This window comes from Centruroides vittatus, unplaced genomic scaffold (assembly GCF_030686945.1).
Source record: "Centruroides vittatus isolate TY-2023 unplaced genomic scaffold, ASM3068694v2 contig_549, whole genome shotgun sequence".
Lineage (NCBI taxonomy): Eukaryota > Metazoa > Arthropoda > Arachnida > Scorpiones > Buthidae > Centruroides > Centruroides vittatus.
The window spans coordinates 3,934,292-3,955,916 of NW_027122325.1; the positions used below are offsets into that span (position 1 = coordinate 3,934,292).

The following is a 21,625-nucleotide window of genomic DNA, read 5'->3' on the forward strand; positions in this document are numbered from 1 at the left end:
GTATTTGTTTTTGTTATAGTTATATAGGCTTATTTATAAGGATGTTTAGTAATATGCTGATAATAAAACAAAAAATTATTTTAAATTAATGGCATTGATTGGCTATTCATGAGATGGATATTTAGAAAAAATTTTATATTATGTAAAAATTTCAATTAAAAATTATTTTAAAAAATTAAGTAAGTTTTAAAAGGTATAATAGAATAGCAATGTAATGTAACCAGATGCATGGCTATTATCATGGTGAGGCATAGTGAGGATGACTTTGGCTTGATCAAATGCTGTCTCAATATTAGGGTCAGATGCCTAAATAGCAAGGGTCACGGTGTGTCTTCCATGCTGAAGGTCTGCATGGTGTTCGCATATTATGGTTCCTACGGAGCGTTTGGTGGAGCCGATATAAATATATCAGCTCCACCAAACCTCACTACACCTCACCATGAACATCTAAGATGGTTAGAGGCCATATCCATTTATAGAACAAGCCACAATGCCACCTGCATCAACCAAAAGGAGGAGCTAAATTATCTGTTGCCTGGCAGGCCCTTATGGACGCTGACCTTTAATTGCCATCATCCATGCACGAAATGTACATGTCTATCGTAACAACTTTCATCAAGCATATGTTCAATTTAATTTGAATATTCACGTTCTCTTTTTTGTGTTTCATTGGTTATTCAGCATATTTCACCTGAGGAAGAACTATTTAACAGTTCGAAAACGTTAGTGATAAACTCTGTTATTCACAGAACACACCGGTAACAGGTTCTGGATAAGGTGTTGATTAGACTTGTATGTTTAGCAGAATATAGATCAAGTGTCATAGATGAAACTGATTTTGATTAGCTGTGTTTGGTATTTCTTAATGCTTATTCCTTTACATGGGTTGACCCAGACCACCTGTACACTCCTTTTAACCACTCAGCAGTGAGCATGTGGCAGTGGTGAGGGACGTATATATACGTTAAATTCTTTTGGGGGTATCACCAAAATCTAGCCAAAAACTACCGCAAAAAAAAAATTCACATAAAAAATGAATGATGTAACAATAAAAAAAGACTTTTCTTTACTAGACATAACTGTTTACAAATACTTTTTCTAAAATGGAAATGAGAAAAATTGCGTGAAAAAATACTTTAAAAATTTTTCGGGTATATTCTCCACTACTAAGGGATAGAACCATACCTGACTCTCCCACTGCTGAAAGGTTAAAGTAAAGGGAAGGGAAGGGAGTAAGCTTCATCAAAAAATCTAAAAATTTTTAAGTAAATCGGGTATGCTCTACCAAATGGTGATATTTTCAACTTCCAGAACTGGCCAAAAGTGGGCTATCTGGGTTGGAAGTTGAACTTTTTAACTCTTTAAGCTCTGAAAACTTTCTTTTACTATGTAGCTGGGGACTAAATTGTTTTTACCCCTCTGGCTACACGGAGAACTTGTGTAGCAAAACCAGTCTCACAACTTTTCCATTGGCCAATTTGGTTTTGAACTGATAAGGCCAATTTCATGTTTAAAGAGTTAAATGAACATGGTATTTTTCAATTTAGAATTGGACCAAACTCATACTAATAAAATTTTGTCTCAAATATTTTTTCTGAAAATGCCTCTACTGACTACAAAATGATCTTGAAAGTGTGATACATGAAGAAAATGATACTAAGAGAGTAAGAAAATATCTCAGATTACAAAATATTTTTATTTATCTATAATTAAACATTGCAAAACTGTATATTTGATGTTGCTAAACAATAATGTTTTGCCAAATCAAATATACAGTTAATAATGATTGTTTTAGAATCTTTAGTGTCACTTGATTTCTCTTCTGAATGCTTCACCCATTTGGGATTTTATGAATTGATATTTATCCATTATGGGTTACAGAATTATCTTATACATGAAGTAAAAATTTGTATTTTACATTTATGCTACTGCAAGAAATTTACAATCTGCTTTCACCATAAAGTCACTATATAATATAAATTCATTATGAACACTAATATTCCAAATGTCTCTGAAGTCATTCAACCAGAAGACATAAAAAATACCATTAGTTAATACTGTTTGGGATTTAATAAAAGTATAGTAAGACCCCACTTAATGCTGTCTCACTTAACACTGATTCGACATAATGCAGTCTGCTTGAAGCCTTAAAAAAAACTCAACATTTATGCTGATTTAAATTATTGCAGAATTTCATTGATTTGTATATAATGCGATTATTCTCAAACACAAACCAATCAGCAAAAGGTGGCAATTCGTCGTAGTGCTGTACTTTTCTTAAATCTATGTTTGTTTGGTGCAATTTTAGAAAAAATATAATATCATGGATACCATAGGCAATATTGACTTTGCTTGCTAAAAATTAACTGAAATATGCACAAATAAAGTGTGGAAGAAGTTATGGCTGAAGGTATCCAAGAATTCTCAATGAGAAGAGCCTGTATCACTATTGTTAGGTTGACCAAACTCAACCTAATCGATACAGCAGGACTAGGAGATGTAGTCGAGCAGGATATTTAGGAGTTACTGCAGGTTTCTGTGAGAGCCTTACCAATGACGACCTTCAAGAACTGATCAAACAAGGAATTTGTGTAGAACTGGAAAATAGTGATTCTGAAAACAAAGAGCCCAAAAATTTCTCTACAGGTTTTCTTAGTAAAAGTTTGATAACGATAACCGAAATTGTTGATGAAATTGTAGCGAATGATCCAGATTTTGAAAGGAGAGCAAAAGCAAAATGAGGCATTTTGGATGCAATCTTCTGCTACCGACATTTGCTTAAGGAAAGAAAAAGAAAGCGACAAATGAAACTTCACGACTTTATTGCAAAAAACAGAAATTTCAGAAAAGTCAGGATCTTCATCACAAAAAATGAACTTTACATTTCTGAGTGCATGTTTATATGTTATTTGACATATTTTTATATTAATTTGTATAATAATATAACTTAAAATTAAAGTAAAATTTATAAATTTTTGGTCATGTGTTCCCCTATCCCTATTTACTCTGTTAAAATGGCCTTGTTTAACACTGTTTCGTTTAGTGCTTTGTCGTCTAGGAACGCAGGGGTATGCCCGCGTTAAGCGGAGTCTTACTGTATTATTATTAGAGTATTTTTAAAAATTTTAATGTGTAAATATGAACAGTTTATGAAAATTAAACATAATTTTCTGAGTTTTAAGTGTACGACTTATACTGCTATACTATAGTAGTAAACACCTGATACACTTTGAAGTATATTTTATTTTTACTGATAAATTTAGGTATGATACATTTTGGAGTATATTTAAAATTTAAATCAGAAATTGTAACTGAAGAAATTACTGTATTTGCTCAAATATAAGACGATCTCGCATATAGAACAAGGTGTGAAAGATCAAAATAAAGAAAATTGGATTTATTAATACAATTCTAATTTTATTTTGTTTAATAACAAATAAAATATCAAATGCATGTAAATGCACACATTGTCCCGCAAAAATCACTGACATTTTAAACTTCAAGAAAAAATCTTGTAAAATCAACAACATAATTTGTTCATATAAAGGTGGACAATCGGGAATCTTTTTACCAATTCTTTACAGTTGAATCCACTCTTCATCAATTACACTTATGAGTTTCTTCGAATTCTGATTTCCAAATAATCGTCTGTTTTCATGTGGAAATGGATTAAAATTTATATCGGACTCTCGTGTGATTTTGGAATTCAATTCAAAGCTTTGTTTTTCCTGCTGCTATTCATCTTTACTCAGACAATACACAAGAACGATTCAAACGATCCAGATAAAATACTTTTGTTTTTAAACACCAGAAAGTGTGTGAATCTGGTAAAAAATGCAAATATACAGTTTACAAAAATCATACAAAAATGAAAAGAATCCTTCACTCGCATGTATAAGACGACCTACGTTTTCGAAGCAGTGAAAAATGGATAAAAACCTCATCTTATATGCGAGTAAATTTGGTATATTTTAATAATTTAAAAATATAAATGTAATAAATAAATTTATAGGTAAAATAAAATATACTCCAAAGTATATCACACTTATACTACTGACATTCACTAAATATGTGGAACTGACTTTGAGAGTTACTGTTGGAATCTTACATTCTGAAGAACTAGTGATAGCAAAACAACTCTCTACTGGACACACCACCTGAGTGACTTCTCCAGTATTATTCTCATTCTGAGCTCTCAGATGGACATATAACCATAGTCATTGACTTATCTCCTACCTCGCTTCAACTGGACTATATCTTTTGTGAATGTTTCCTTACATTTTTATGCATTTTTAAACAGCAAAAGTTTTATCATTAATACTATAGTTGCATTATGTATTTAGTCAATGATTCCATATCATAAATTTGTATATGCATTATTTAGTGTTTCAATATTTTTCCTAACTCTCATAATATTAAGAACTCTTTCATCATTTAAAGACTTTATTATATTGAATAATTTAAATTTTATTAATAATTTTAGAAATTATTCATTTAGTGTTAACTCTATTAATGAAGTTAAAGAAACTCATCTTGGAAAGGAATTAGAACAACTAATTGAAGATAAAAAAGTAACAGAAAGGAAATTAAAGCATTTGGAAGAGGAACTTATTGAACAAAATAAAACATATGCACAAAGTGAAGAAAAATTTAAGGTATAAGTTTCAATACATACTTGATAATTTTCTAAGACTGAATAGCATACACAAAAATATTATTGTTTTCAATAGAAAATAAAATATAAAAACTTTGATTTAAATATGTATAATTTTATTTGAAATACAATATATTTACCGTATATTTCCGCGGATAAGACGATAGTTGAATCATAAAAAAAGGCCCCCAAAACCCGGGGTCATCTTATAGGACAGATATATGCTAAAACTATAAAACTTTGCCGAAAATTTATACCTTGTCTTATCTGAAGGTCATCTTGTCCGCGGAAATATACGGTAATTCATGTTTACATTAAGATTGTTTAGTTCTAATAAAAATAAGTATACATCTTTTTATATCTATCATGAGTGAATCAATTAATGCAAATGCAAATTTGATTAAATTATTTGTGTTCTGTTCAAAATAATTTAAAGTCATTAGAAGAAAATATAGTATAATTTTTCTTCAACGTTTTTAAATGCACTGTAATAATAAATTATGAGAAAATAAACAATAAGAATAGTCAAACAAGAAAAATAAATACATGCTGTAGTTGATGTTGGATTGTACAAAATATTTTCATATTTTAAATTCATAAAAAATTTTGTATTGTAATAAACAAGGTCCAGATTTTTATGGAGTTAAATTTGACATTTTATGTGCATGTACAGTATATAACAAAAATAATCAAAATATATTGTTAAATATTCTCTAAAAACTAGTTACATATCATTTATTAAACATTTATTTATGTAATATATATGTTATTTATATTATTTATTGTAGGAAAATATAAACATTACGTCTTAAAAATATAAACTCTAAAAATAAAATATTTCCAGAATATTAATGAGTAATATACTCTTTATATCTGACTTTGAGTGATCTATCAAGGCAAACAAACCAAATAACTAATGAATACTAAACCTTTATTTTAGCTTTTTTTACAAATTTCATTTTTATCAAATCCATACGTATTTCACCCTTTCTAACAGGCCTCATCAGTGGAAAAAAGGTTAAAAGAACACGAGGCTGCAATCTGTTTGAAAAGAAAAGAATCACCATGGTACCAACATTGTAATAGTTTTAATTGTAAAATTAATAGAAACGATGCTAAAATATTGTATAAATCTAAAAATTTGTTAAAAAGAAGAATTATCAAACATTTCTGTATCAAAAATTATGCAAATATAATTCATTTAAATATGGGTATGATTGTAGATGCATGCTGGGATGATGTAGTCCGGTATGAAAGGAACAACAGTTGGCGAATAAATGTATCCACTGATGGACGCCTGTTAGAAAGGGCGAAATACATATGGATTTGTTAAAAATAGAATTTTTAAAAAAAGCTAAAATAAAGGTTTAGTATTCGTTAGTTATTTGGTTTGTTGCCTTGATAGATCACTCAAAGTCGGATATAAAGAGTATATTACTCCTTAATATTCTGGAAATATTTTATTTTTAGAGTTTATATTTTTAAGAAGTTTATTACACATCCCATTGCTTTTAATTTATATATATTAAACAGTACAATATACAATGAAACATTTTGAAAAATTTTATTTAGTGAAGGAGAGTCAGTTTGGTATAACAAGACTTTTGTACCTTGAAAATGATCTCTCTACATCACAAGATATAATTGGGGCATACACAAGAGATGCTATTTTCCTTGAACTTACTATAAATCAAAAGTTTTACAGGATATTGCTTCACCCAAAATCACATCATTTATGCTGCATATTGTTTTTCATTCCATTTCTGTATAGCACAGTTTTTTAATTTTTTCTTCAAAGTGATTCTACACATTCAGGTGAACACCTGGATGTGTAGGTACTATTTTACATATGGTACATAATGATTTTGTTAATTGCCAAGTTGACTACAATAATTGATTCATTGCAGGCATTGGTTTTTCAATCCTAAGATCAAGGCCCTGTGTTCAGAAAAGTCCCACACTTTCAAATTTTTTAGAAAATTTGATAATAGAATTTGTTGTTTCAGAGATGTATTAATACAGTAAATATTTAAATTAAATTTATATTGATTCTTTGTCCTTTTATCATTGCAAATTATGTTTAATAAAATTATATGATTTTTTGATAAAAATATTCTTTTTTTGCAAATATTTGGGGGTCACCACTAATAACTTATTCCTGAGGCACACAAAAACCTCCAGCCAGCCCTGATTTGTTGAGATGAAGACTTGCTTCCAACTTGACACCTTGCTTTGATGCTGTTACTTTCAAGACATTCCAGAATTGCAGATGGCATCTTTGGGATTGAAAGCATTGACAACTTGATGTACTGTGCGTTGTAAATATTGTCAGTGTAACAGATGACACTAAATGATAGCCATGCACCTGAACATCTTGGTACAGGCTCTGATACACACATTTGGAAGCATCCTTAAAAATTCCTGTCATCCTTTTGGAGCTTAATGAAGACTTTTTGTATTTGGCAATCAATTTATTGGCACCAAGAAATGTCACACAAACATTTAAAAAAATTCTGCTAAATGCACTAAGCAAGTTAAATGGATCATATTGGTATAAAACACTTTCAACACATTGGCTGCTTTGAGCATGTAATTAGTCGCATTAGACACAAAAATATACACTTGCTATATATTCTATTTGGCCACAAAATTTGTAGTGCATCATTTATGTATTTCATGATGGTTGAATGATTGTTTCTGTGAACTGCCGGGGAAGTAAGAGGAAGTTGTATCTCCCTTTCTGGCAACAAGACGTTGACCTGTTCACTTGTGAAGATGGCTAGTTTACGATTTGTGGTCCCGAGGATCGGGACTCTTTTTTGTTAGGCGAGTGGAGGGGAGGTGAGATGGGGTCGACGACAGGGCTAAGGAGATATACGAGTCAAAAAGGACACCATTTAACTAATAAAACAAGATTTATTTGAATTAACAAAATGAACAAATACAAACGTTGACTTTGACTAATTTCCCTAATTCGCATAGGGGGTTCGAGAGTGAGCTTACAGGTTCAGTTCATACCTCTTTTAGGCTTCCTCGTCGGTTAGAGTTCATTTAATGGCACACAGATAATTCCATAATTGCTCATAAGTATCCAGGACTTACACAGATATAAAAGTTTGCGACTGAATGCGTTTGACACTGGTAATTGAGGATCGGAGCAGTGGCGACTTTGTAGATTCTTCGGGACAGTCTGCAATGGCGTTAGTCCCGCTTTTGATAAGAGACCCCCTGAGGGGGGAAGGAAGCATCTTTTATAGCTTTGTGATGGGAAAATCGGTCATGTGATCGATTGTTGTAGGCGATAAAGGATTATAGGTGTTTCTGGGACCAAAACAAATGACGAATTCAGACGTTAAGTATAAACTTTAAGTTGTTAGAGCATGAGAATATTTCTCTTTGGGAAGAAGGATTATAAAAATTCCCACAAACTCCATTGTTCGTTTCATTAGAATTAATTTAGAAAAATCTGATAAAATTTCGGATCTCGCATTTTTTTCTATGAATGTAGTTTGGAACAAATATATATTTTTAGTTTCTGCTTTCAAAGGCATTAATTATCAAGGACGCCAACTAATTACATTAGCCAACCATTACATTAGCAACATTCCTACCAAAGTTTCATTAAGATCTGTGCTTTTCATCATTTCATCAACAAATTATCACAAATTTTTTCCTTCACTATTTGTTCTGATTATATTGATAATTTTGTTGTACGATTCACAGGCATAATTGTTTTGAAGAGTTGATTCATCTGGTACTTTTTCATTTGTATATTTCTCAAGGAAATTTTTAAACACATCATTGATGAGCTTGTGAAATGGATTGTTGGTGGCAATCAATGCTTTGTGTAAATTGTAACAAAACTGCTGCTTATCTTGATGATATGATTTGCTTAAGCAGACACTGTTTTTGTCTTCCATTGGCAAGTAAATGTGATTTGTAAAGTGGAGCAAAGTATCCCCCCATTATAGTATTCATATTTACAGAAAAATCCTGAATTTTTTGCATTTATTAACATTTCAAGGCTTTGAAGCACTTGCATCATTCTTTCACATGCAATGCTTTGTTGCATGGAACAGTAATAGTTGTGATAGTTGTATATATTAAAATTTTTTCCTCTCCACTTTTGTAATACATCATTGTTTGTTTTTACATTCCATAATTTGAATGTTAAAGGGTTTTAAGACAATCTTAATATTAGATCAAAAACATTTGTCTTAGTTTTTCTCATTTCCTGGTCTTTTGCTTGTCCCGGGATTCCAGGATAAAAGTGAACTGTTTCCTGGGATAGAATTAATTACTTTTAAGATATACAAAATATCTTGAAATCAAATGATAAATTACTTTAAAAACTAAAAAATTATAATACATTCTGCAATCTCCAAAATCATATTAATAATGCAGCGTAAGATATATATTAAAAATTACCTTTGAATTACATAGAAATTTTCACAAATAGAAAAAAAATTTATTAAGGTTTGCTGGAAACTGCATACAACAGCAACAACAACAACAACAACAAAAAAAAAAGTTTTGAATTGAGTTGAAAATTAAAAAAATTGAACTTAGATCAAACTTCTAACTAAAAGGTAATTTTCATTTTTTAAACAAAACATAATACAAAATATCATTGTGCATTTTTATAATAAGATTTTAAAAAGCAAAGAAGGTGAATACTCCAATCACTCGATCTGATTCTTATTTTAGTAATGAAAAGTCCTGTTACCGAGAATGCACATTCTGATTCAATTGATGTGAGTGGAATCATCTTTAATTAATTAATGCATTTAAGAGAAGACAGACGTTATGTGTTTTTTCACTTGTAGCCTGGAAGATGTTCGTTTTCGAGATTGTGTACTTCTTTTGCTCTCTAGTATTCTTGACTTGTCTGCCTGGGCTGCTTTAGTAGAAACATCAAGCTTATAGCCAAATAATTTGGCAGTTCGTTTGTCCTTAATAATCGGGTTTATGAAGAAAAAACTTCATACTTGTTTGTATCCTGGCCCAATTTGCACAACCTGGTGTTATGCAGTTATTCAAGCTACTGGGCATGGTTAAAAATTAAGACAGCATAAAGCACAATTATTACAGATATTACAGGTTCTGACAAGTAAAGAATTTTTAGAGTCCTGCCACAAATAAGCTACATATTGATTATTGACCATTTGTGACATGCCATAACAAGGAAAAATTAATAAATACAAATGTATTCTGACAGTTTATGAGTTAGTTATACTTTCTATTTGTAAAATTTCCACAACTTTAACACAAAATAAGAAGAAAGTGAACTTTTAAGAAATTTGCAGGATTTCCCGGGATGAGAATTTCCCAGGTTAAAAAGACAACCGGGATCCTGTTTGAGAAACCCTAATGGATGGTAAAATTATAGATTCTGTTTAAAAAAGTTGATTAAAGTTTAACCTCAAAGTTTTTAACAATGATAGAATACATAAAAACTATTAAAATTGGAATAAACATAGTTTAAACCAGTCATCATTGAAGATATATACCTTAACAGGATACAATATATTTTAAAAATATAACATATGTTCATTGATGTTTTTTTTCTATTATTTAAGTTGTTCAAACATTTCTGAAATAGAACTTAGTTCTAATCTTTCAACAGATTACTATATAGGATTCAATTGTAACATAGACTTAAATAAGTAAGTAATTATAATCTGTTTAAAATTTCATCTCTCTCTATATTCAAGAACAATGATTATCGGAACTTTCTTGCTATGTACTATTTGACTGCATCAGTAACAACTATAAACAAATATATAATAAAATTTGTTGATTCCTTTATTGTTTAAAATGTTTTTCAAGACTAAGTTCAGTTCATTAACAGATCTTTAAACATATACTTTAACATTAATTGAACAAAAAACAACATTTTCAAATATTTGAAGTTAACAGGATTCAAACTTACAAATGTAGTGAGCATGACATTTAAAATCTTTTAAACTGGAAAAGGCATGTGATGAAATATATTAAGTTAACTTAGGTTCTGTTAAGAAAATTTGAAAACAGCAAAATTTTTATATAATAGAACTACCTGAAAAAATAAAATTAAAATAGATAATAGCTTTTAAAGTAATTATTAAGAATTTTAGTACGCATATACAACTACATTTCAAAATAATGAAATATTGCTATTTTTCAATTGACATCATAGCATTCATGTTAAAAATAATAATGTTACTTTATTTATTACATTGTTTCTCATTTGTATCAGATTATATATATTTATCATCTGTATTTCTTCCAAAAATCAGCTCAGTATTGTGTATAGTTCTTTTACAATTAAATTTTACTTTTTTACCTATTGTTTCATTAGTAATCACATTTCAAAATCATGGAACTACGGTTAATAAAAGTATATAATGGTATACAATATCATGGTATATAAAGTGAAATAAAAATTATTTTTATTTCACTTTATATACAACTTGTATATATTAATATATTGATGTCAGTTTTAATTAATATTATGTTAGACCTCCTTTGGCCTTAATTACTGCCTTTATTTGATGAGGCATTGGTTCAATTAGTTTTTCACACTGATCAGAGTTCCAAACAGATCACCATTTCTGTCAACTCATTTTTAGTTGATGGTCGAACCATTTACACCCTTTATTTGGTAACAATACATGTTTCTTCAATTGGGTCAATTAGGGAATTGCCTGGCCAAGTCAAAACATTAATGTTTTGCTGCCATTCCTTTACAACATTGAAGTATGAGCTAGACAAAGTTTTGCTGAAATATGAATTCATCATCACCAAAAAGATCTTTCACTGATGATATAAGAAAATATTCTTTATACACATCAGAATTGCCAGTTGTGTTTAAAAACAAAGGCTAATCCCCATGCCATTACAATTTTTGGATATTTAATAGAATGTTTTAAACAGCTTGGATCATTGATGTCTCTTTCATGCCAAAAATGAGGTTCCTTGTCATCTAACATAACGCAAAATTTTGATTCATCTGAAACCAATACTTTTTCCAGTCATCTACAGTCCTATGCTCTCTCTCTCGTCCAAAATGATCTTTTCCTCCATTGTGATTTATTTAAATGAGGCTTCACAATTGGTACATGAGATTGGAATTCCATTTCTCTCAATCTTCATCATGCTGTGGATCTAGATGACTTGATTCCCTAATCATTCTGCAGTTTTGTTAGTTTTCCAGCATTTTTAAATCAATTTTTAATGGCCCACCTTCTGTAACATTTCATTATTTTGTTGAGTTGTTATGTGTGTTAGTCCACAGTTTTATCTTTTACTTATCAAATTATTATCTTCATAGCATCTTATTACTTTAGAAACAGTTTCATGACTAATCTGAAATATTCTGGCTATTTCTTATCTTTTTCATCCCAACTTTTTGTTTAACATTATTAGACAAGTCATGTATCAGACATTTTGTAACAGCAAGGAATGTACAAATTAGTTTAAATAAAGTTATTTATATTTATATATTAAAAAACGAATTATTATTATATTGATGTTTGTTACTAATAATACATTATTTTGAAACAACAGATAAGAAAGTAAAATTTAATTGTAAAGATACTATACATAACACTGAGCTGATTTTTGGAAGAAACAGAGATGAAACATGATAAATAGTGTAATAAATAAAGTATCACATTCTCTCATTTGTAATATTATTATTTTTAACATAAATGCTATCATATCAATTGAAAAACAGAAATTTTCCATTATTTTGAAATGTAGTTGTACTTAATTTTTTAATGTTTAATATAATATTTATTCATTAAATGGTATATTTTAATATTTCATTGTAGGAAAGAGAGATGATTTTACAAGAAGAAATAATGAATTTAAGGCAGCAATTAAATCAACAAAATAATTCATTGGAGGAATACCATTCACAAATGAAACAATTACAAGTGAGTTATTTATTTTGTTTTTTTTTTTTTTGGATAAATATATAAGAAAGAATTTCTGTATACAGGTATACCTTGCCTTATGTCAGTAATTGGTTCCAGGAGAGGCAACGTAAGTCAAATTTACTTGTGTAGTTACGATGTAAGTCGAAACTACGGTGGAAAATGCCAATAATGAGCACTTAAAGACCGCTAAATAAGAAGACAACACAGAAACACAGATGTTTTCATGTTTCGTTCTCTAGGGTTTATGATGATTATATTAACATTTACTGTAAATGTTCATAATTTAATATGATTTTATCTGCTTTTAACGCTTTTCTAGTGATATTACGACTTCAATATTTGTGGCGGACGGACATAAAGTCGAATAAAATGACTTAAACTTGATTTTTATTTTTCCATATACTGTTTTGACAAACGATGTAACTCGAAATGACATAACTCGAGGTATACCTGTATATCTTTACTAGATAATGCTTTCTTGTTAGTTAGTCTCTCAATTTAATAGCTGCACTAGCAATGCAAATGCTATTATTTAGGGATATCCACCAACACAAAAATATTATTATCTCCCTAAGCCCCTTTCTTCTTCCACTTTAACTTGCCAAAATATGCAAGGAAGATACATCTGTATATACTCCTGCCTTTTCCATTTAAATACGAGTTTTTCAAAAATTATATTTTTTTGTCTTTTGCATCTTCTGCAGAACCAAACATCCCAAATACTGCAATTCGTATTCATTCATTATATTCTGTTCCAGATAGTATTGATAGTATTTAATTATAATCATGTGTTTAGGCCATATATTTTTATTGAGTTAAATGTAATAATCCTATTTGAAATTTAAACAGCTAATATAAAATTTTGGAAAGTTCATTTTTATGCATAGCTGAATTTGCTAGTTATGTGAAATAAATTATTAAGAACATTTGATGCTACTCTAAAGTTATAATTAAATTTATACAAAAAATTTAGTATATTCTCATGTCATCAAATGTTAAATGTAGTGAAATTTATTTAAAAAAATAAAATAGAGTATTTTAAATCTCTTATTTGTTTTAATTTTTTTTTTTCTTCTTAGAAATGAATGAATTCTTCCATTAACATTTATATTTGAAAGATGTGCATGTATATTGTTAATACCAGGAATATCATTTTTTTAAATGTTTTGTTTAATTTCTTAAAATATCATTAAAACTATTTAAAAGTTTCATTAAAAATACAATAAGTAAAACTTTGCTTTATAGCCACCTATAAAATTTCCCTGTAAAACTGCATAAGTTTAATATAAATCAAACTCCATCTTGATGGCCACCTTGCTTAAGTGGCCAAGATTGGAGTGTCCTAAAGTGATATTTATCCCCATTATGAAAATCCCATGTTCCAAAATTCACTCTATTGTTTAAAGCATTTTAAACAACTTGTACTTTGCAATGTTATATTTTTTGGAATAGTTTGCCAAGATCTGTATTATAATAAGCATTTAACGGTCAGGATTCAGTACTCTAATTACAGTTCTGTACATAAATTTTTTCACAACCCCATTTAGGTGACCACTTCACTTATCTGGCCAGAAATTGTATAACCCAAAGGTGGCCACAAAAGTGAAGTTTTCCATATTTACTTTCATTTATTTGAACATTTTTAATTTAAAAATTAATCAAAAAAATTGTGAAGTTGTAATGTTTTCTACATTTCATTTGGAAAATGTACAAATTATATTAATAGATTTAAATGGTATAAATGTCAATATAAAAAATTTATGAATTATATATTTTAATAATATAGACTAAATATCACTTTTACATTTTTCTCTACATATAAAACACATGCAATAGGACAGAAGGTAAATTTGTGTAAGTGTAATGGTTGCCTACTACACAGGCACATCCCAATTTTCTGCAGGCCATAGTTCTGACCACAGCTGCTTCATAAAAAATGCTCATCTCATTGGCCTCTAATACCCCTTAAAATTTATGACATCAAAAATTAACACTTCATATATTTACTTATAAGAATATTTGAGAGATTCTATTAGGAATTTTATAATTTAATAAAATTCCTAATCTTGTAAATAATTTTATTTACAAGACCACATTTTTTATTTATGAACTTCAAAGAAATTATATAATAATAAATGAATATTATTAACATCTTTTTTCAGTTTAAACTGTGGTATGATATAAAGTTGAGTTGTTAAATTCAATTAAGGCACTATTTAATATATTTTAAGTGTAAATATAAAGTTTGGTACATATATGTTTGATCAAACTTGGAAAAAACTAGTGCAAATTTTTAATAGAATTTCTCAAATCATAAAAATTACAAAATTTTTCTGTATTTTGCCAAATATATACACACAAATTACATAAGAGTATAATGTTTTGTGTGTAATTCATGAGAATTAACAGTAGATGGAATTGCAGACATAGATATTGGCTACCTTACACAGAAACAAATGTAGAGTTTTGAAGACAAGCCATATTCCTTTAAATGATTCTATTAAGAATTCAAAAACAATATTAACTTTATTGAAACTTCTTGATCATTTAACATTATAGTAATAAAATGGCTTAAATAAAATGTTTGGAATTTCTGACTAAGCCATTTGTTTGTATGAAAAATGATTTCTTCTGCAAAGTTTTATGCAAGCAGCTTAGTCAATAAAAGCTATGAAATTTACCATGCAGTGATTCTTTATTGCCAGTTATTGTTAATAATTATATAGCTATTTTAACAAAGATTGCCACTTTATTCTTGATATTTGAATCTGAAATTTTAATACAGAACACAGGAAAAAATATGAACCAATTATTAAAGAATTACATGAGAAATTTAAAAAATAACACAAAACTGAGTTCATTATTAATGGAATATGGGTATTTTCAAATCATTGGAGCTAAGAAAACCAAACAATTTTCTAAACTAATAGAAAATATCTAACAAAGGGAAAAAACCAAAAGTGACCATTAATGTACAGTACCTGTAGATAGTAGTGATGGTAATATCTCAATGTATTTTTTAAAATTCAAAGCATATGCATTACAGAGGTACAACTTTATTTAAATCTAGGCTTAGAATTACTGTAAATTATAAATTATCATCATCATTTATTGTCTATTGGAAATTTCTTCCCTATTACAAGGGGGTTACATTTACATTGTTTACTTGTTTTTTACTTTACAATACTTTTGATTTTAATTTACACCTATTTTTCCGCGAATACATTCCAAACATTTTTAATTTGAATCTTACAATTTTATTGTTCTATTTCATTAATAATAACATGTTTTAATACTTCATTAGTGTTAGTTTGTTTTGTTTTTATAAATGTCGATTATTTTACAAAAATAGTTATAAATTTTATATAAGTCTTTTTTACCCATTTTGTTGAAGTTTTTTAACAATTCTATTAGCGAGTTGCATTTATAAGTTCGAGTTATGTCATAGTGTTCACGAATATCATTTAATTTTGGACATTTTAATATTAAATGATAAGGTGTTAAATCATCGGAGTTACATAAGAAACATTTTGTTGATAAGCTTATGTAAGTGTTGTTAACATACAGCGAATATTTATTTAAACGAAGTTGTGCTATAAAGCGTTTTACATTCAAGTTTACCGAATACAACATATATGATTGAACTGATGGTATTTTAAATATATCTAAGTACCACGGATGATATTTACTGCTATGTAAGGAGAACTGATCTTTGTTTATGGATTGTGCCATAGCTGAGTTTAAAAGTAGTGAGTAGCCTGTTTTCCAATCTTGAATGTTGTCTTGAAATAGTAGTTCTGATACTCCAAAAGAGTTGAAGATAGTTTTTAATTTGTTATGCCATAGCTGTTTATTTTTTTGAAGTTTACTTTGCTTGATGTTTTCATGATATAGAGCAATCAAATTGTTGTCACTATTGAATTTGAGTCTGTAATAAAATTTAATGATTCGTTTTAATATAAACGGGAAGGACCATATACGATTGGTTTCATGACGTAGTGCATATCCGGGTATTGTCCGTTCTAACTGAAATAATCTGCGTAGATAGTAAATATGGAATCGTTCTAATTTGTAGAGATAATCCAAGCTCCAAATGGGACTGGCGTAAAATATCATTGGATTAATAATCGAATTGTAAAGTTTCATGTGTATTCTTAAGTCAGAAGTTTTCAATCTGCTGCATAAAAACAAAAGATCATCGATTGCTTGATTGACTTTATTGTTAAGTTTAGAAATGTGCAATTTAAATGTTAAATTACCTAGGAATTAATTTTGACTGGTAACTTATCTCATTGACAGTTTGTAGCAGGATATTTTCATGATAAATTTTTGTTTCGTTAACAGATATTTTACTGTTGTTCCGAAAAATAATTATTTTAGTTTTACTTGGATTAACTGCTAAATATTTAGACTTAAAATGCGAATTTAATTGATTGATTTTCCTTTGGAGAGAAATTTTTGTCGGTGCTACCACAACCAAGTCATCAGCAAAGAGAATATAATGAAATGCTTTATTGCCTATGACTATACCATCGTTTACTTCAGAAAAAAGATGATCTATATCTTTCAAATAAAAGTTAAATAAATGTGGAGTTAATGGATCTCCTTGAAGAATACCACGTGAATGCGTTAATGGTGGAAGAATGTTTTTACCGTGCTTAATCTTTATTTTATAATTTTGAAATAATATTGATATTGTTCCTGTAAATTGAGAACTAGCACCAATCTCCTTAAGTTTTTGTTGTAATAATGGTACATATACTGAATCGAATGCCTTTTTAATATCTATAAAAGCAGCATACACTTTTCTATGTTTTTTTACGAGATATATTTGAATAATCATTAGCAAAGTAAATATCGCAAATTCGGTGCCTTTATTTTTTGTATAAGCAAACTGAAATTCTGCTTCTAACTCGTTGATTTTGATCCAATATTGAAATTTTTTTGCAAGTATCGAGGTAAAACATTTTCTAAGTGTAGATAACAAAGCTATAGGTCTATAGTTTTCTGGAGCCATCTGGTCTCCCTTTTTATAGATCATCGTCATGATTATGGAATTCCAAGATTCAGGATAGGACAATGTGCTGTACATAGCATTGAATATTTTCAATAATTTTATTTTAGATTCCGTTGGTAGCATTTTTAAGAATTTGGTTGGTATGTTATCATCCCCTGGGGTAGTATTGTTTTTTGTTTTTTGAATTACTTCGTCGAGTTCATTCGTAGTCAAGTCAGCGTTTAAATAATCATCATAATAATTAATATTTCTTTCCATTGGAACTTTTAAATTTTTTATAATGAAGCTTTGATAAAATTTCTTCCAAGTTTCGAATCTTATACAAATGTTAATATCTCCTAGATTAGCTTTTGGTCGAAATTTTCGGATAGTATTCCAAAATATTTTGCTATTATTACTATTATTTATTAAATTTGATTCAATTCTACAAAAGTAGTTTTTCTTTTTCGTCTTAATTAAGTTATTGTAGATTCGTTTGGAGTTTTTGTAATTAATCAAATTTTCTTTATTAGGATTTTGCCTATAAATTTTTAAATCTTGTTGCTTTCGCCGTTTTTCTTTGTAACAATCGGAATCATACCAGATTTTTTTATTTTTATTTTGCGCGTATTTGTTATCCTTGTTTGATATTATATAATCATTCATGATATTCATCATTATTTTGTATACCTCTTCACAGTTATTGTTAGTTACTTCTAGCATATTTTTAAACCGATTTCCAATTTCGGACTCATAATTGGCCAATTTGTACTTTATCTTGAAGTTGTTGTTATATATATAATCCGAATTCTCAAAAGGAAATAAACAGAATTTTGCTATTGTAGGAAAATGATCTGAAATATCGAAATTCGTAGTCTGAAATTCTACACAACAATCTAAGAATAATTCAGAGCAAATTGTGAAATCTATGGTCGAAGCACCCGTATTAGTCAAGCAAGTATGTTCAGCTGGAATATCCTGTTGAATTCTGCCGTTAAGAAGAAACAATCTGTGTTCTGTTAGCAACTCGATAAAGTTTTTACCCAATCTGTTGGTTTGTTTATCTTTCGAAAGACGTTTATTAGATATATTGAAATTGGCACCTTTATATTTTGAATCTATTAACTCACCAATCCTTGCATTAAAATCTCCCACTACCAAAATGAGCGGAGAAATATGACTCCAACTTTCTAATGTTTTAAACATATTTTTTAAAGTACTTAGATCATCAGGCGGAATATAAGCAATTAATAATGTTATTAAATTATTCGTTTTATTTACCAAAGTAGGCTTCTGTAATGAGATAAGAAGTAGCATATAATTGTTGAATTTTTTTATGTCAATTATTTTACCAAGGTTCTTTTTTATAAGGATACATATACCTCCGCTTGGACGGCCTGGACCTGTAGGTTTTTGTGCTTGGATCGATTCCACTATAAAGTTATTGAAAAATTTTGTTTTATAATACAAATTCGAAGTAATCCAAGTTTCAGTAATTGCTAAAATATCCGGATCGTATTTAACACAAAAGTTATTTATTAGTGACGTTTTATTTTTTATTCCTTGGCCATTCCAGTTAGCAATGGAAACCATTTGATTATTCTTTATGACTTTGTTATGTTGCGTATATTTTTGCTTAACATGATATAGTAATCAAATAAATACAGACAGTTGATAAGGACGAAAATTATTTACATAAACCAATTTGCTCAATTTTAGGCTATATGTTATTTTTTCTTGGTTTATCGTTAATATATCATTACGGAGTTTAACTTGGTCTTTTTGTTTACGTAATTCATGAAGTATTGGGAGTAAATTTTTCTTTCTTATCCTTGAGTTTTTAGTCAAATCTGGGGATATTTGCATGTCTTCCCATTCTTCTAATGCGTTTTTTTGTTGTTTCTTTTGAATAAAGGTATAGAAAAATTTATCACGAAGTTGCTTATTGCTGAATGTTATTCTTACTGTTGTATTAGGTTTCTTAGTTATTAAGTTTGTTTCTGTTATCTCAGTTTGGGCTATATCGTGAATGTTTAGTACATTAGTCATAAAGTTATATACCTCTAACGTAGATATGGATTTCGAGCTTGGATATTTGTATACAATTATTTTTTTATAATTATAATCATTAATTAAAGAGTCTATTTTAAATTGCGTTAGTTCATTTTCACTTTTTTGATTTTCTAGTTGTTGTTTTAAATTTTTAATTTCTTCCTCCATATATATCTGTCTTTCCTTAGTCTCACATATATCTTGACGTATTCGTTCTACGTCTTCTTTTATACAGACCATTTGTTCTAACAGTTTATCATTTGAAGCATTTATTAAATCTGATATTTTAGTCCATAGAAGTGCAGTTGTGGTGTCAAGTTGACTTGCCGGATTAGTAAGAAGACTTGAATTAATATTAGGTGACTCACCTGTTGAGCCTAATAAATTCTGCTGACCAGGTTCCATATTTTGATTCGAGAATTCTTTTGTTCCTTCTTGTGAATCACTTTTCGGTTGTGTTCCGTAATCCGTAATGAGTTTGGAGCTTGAAGTGCTTGGTTGAGCTTGTTTGTTCTCTGTCCTCGTTCTGGTCAGTGGAGGTCTTCCACGCCTGACTGGAGATCTTTGCATATTATTATTTTTTGTATTATTGCTTTTTCCTTTACCTTCACTTAGTGTTAGTTTAAACTTGTTTAATAATAACTAAGTTAATAAATAAACAGTAATTCACCACTTCGCTGCACAAATGAAAGGTTCACAGAAAAAGTCACTCGCAGCGCCGACGTTCAAACACGCCCCCTAAATTATAAATTATTACAACAACAAATTATGTGAAACATTTTATATACTATATACAAATATAATGAATATTTGTGTGTTGGAGAGTTTGCAAATGAGGTATGTTATATTTACAGAGATGTTATAATTATAAACACATAATGTTAGATAGCATTTAAACATGTATTCCATTGACTCTTGCTTTGTTTTCTGTTGGAGATATTATGTTGTCACGTTAACAATAAATTAATATACAATAACTAAAAACAAGATTGCAAACACACATACTGAAGCAAAAACAATATAGCCAACAAACACCAAGTCCATTCTTATGTGGGTGCAATAATAACAATGACGATGCATCAGCTTCAATAAAGGATCGAATATGACTGGTTCTGCAATTTTATAAAGTAAACGTCTGATGTAAAATTTTTCTTGTGCTTATACTGGTATGTAATGCATAAAGTTACAATGGATATTTTTGTAAAGTAAAACACGTGTGCAAACTCTATGTCAGCATAGATGTATGCCTCAATGCTTATCTTTATTCTTACTTTTGGAGTAGCCAGTCAATTATTGTTTATTCTGACTCTGCCACATGGAGATGCAATTATCTGGTTAATGTAGTGGGTGGCCAGATCAACTGTACAGAAAATACTTTATCATATCAGTGCATCCTGTATGTGGTTTATTTTTCAGCTGTAATTTTTTTGGTACACATGATAGTGTTTTAATACTACAGAATTTTCAGCAAAAGCAAGCCAGGAAGACACCTGCAATTACCATTACTCATTATCCATGGAATAGTTGTATATTTTATGAAAATATATAATAATACTGTACCATTATAAAAGTATAATTATTTTGTACTTTTCGTCTATATAAAAAAAAACTTTACAACATGGAAGATTGGGACAGATGATCACAAGTTACTGTATTAACATCTACAGCTGTTTTATAATATATGAGGTGTTATTGGAATAATAAAGAGTAACAATGTTATAATATTTATTTATTTAAAACATCTTGATTTATCAAGAATAAAAAGTACTCTAATTATTTAAATTTTCTAAAATGGTGCATCCACTGAGAATTTCTTGATTTATTGCTGTAAAAGAAAGTTAACAATTATTAACTTTGTATGTGTGAACTCTATTACATATTTTTTATGAATTATCTTATAACCTTATAACTTTTTAATTATCTTTCAGATCAAAGTTGGTAATATTGAGTCTAGTAATTAATTTTTTTTTTAAATATCATTTTCTACTACTCTGCATGAAG

The 21,625-nt window shown here is 28.9% G+C and overlaps 1 protein-coding gene across 2 annotated transcripts in view; it reads left to right on the plus strand.

Moving 5' to 3' along the window:
- Positions 1-21,625, plus strand: part of LOC136978713 (uncharacterized) — a 101,802-nt gene that overhangs the window by 78,808 nt on the left and 1,369 nt on the right. For both annotated transcript variants that reach the window (XM_067274492.1, XM_067274493.1), the window contains exons 27-28: positions 4,499-4,655; positions 12,469-12,573. In XM_067274492.1, coding sequence (XP_067130593.1) covers positions 4,499-4,655; positions 12,469-12,573 — 262 coding nt within the window. The remainder of the gene's footprint in view (positions 1-4,498; positions 4,656-12,468; positions 12,574-21,625) is intronic.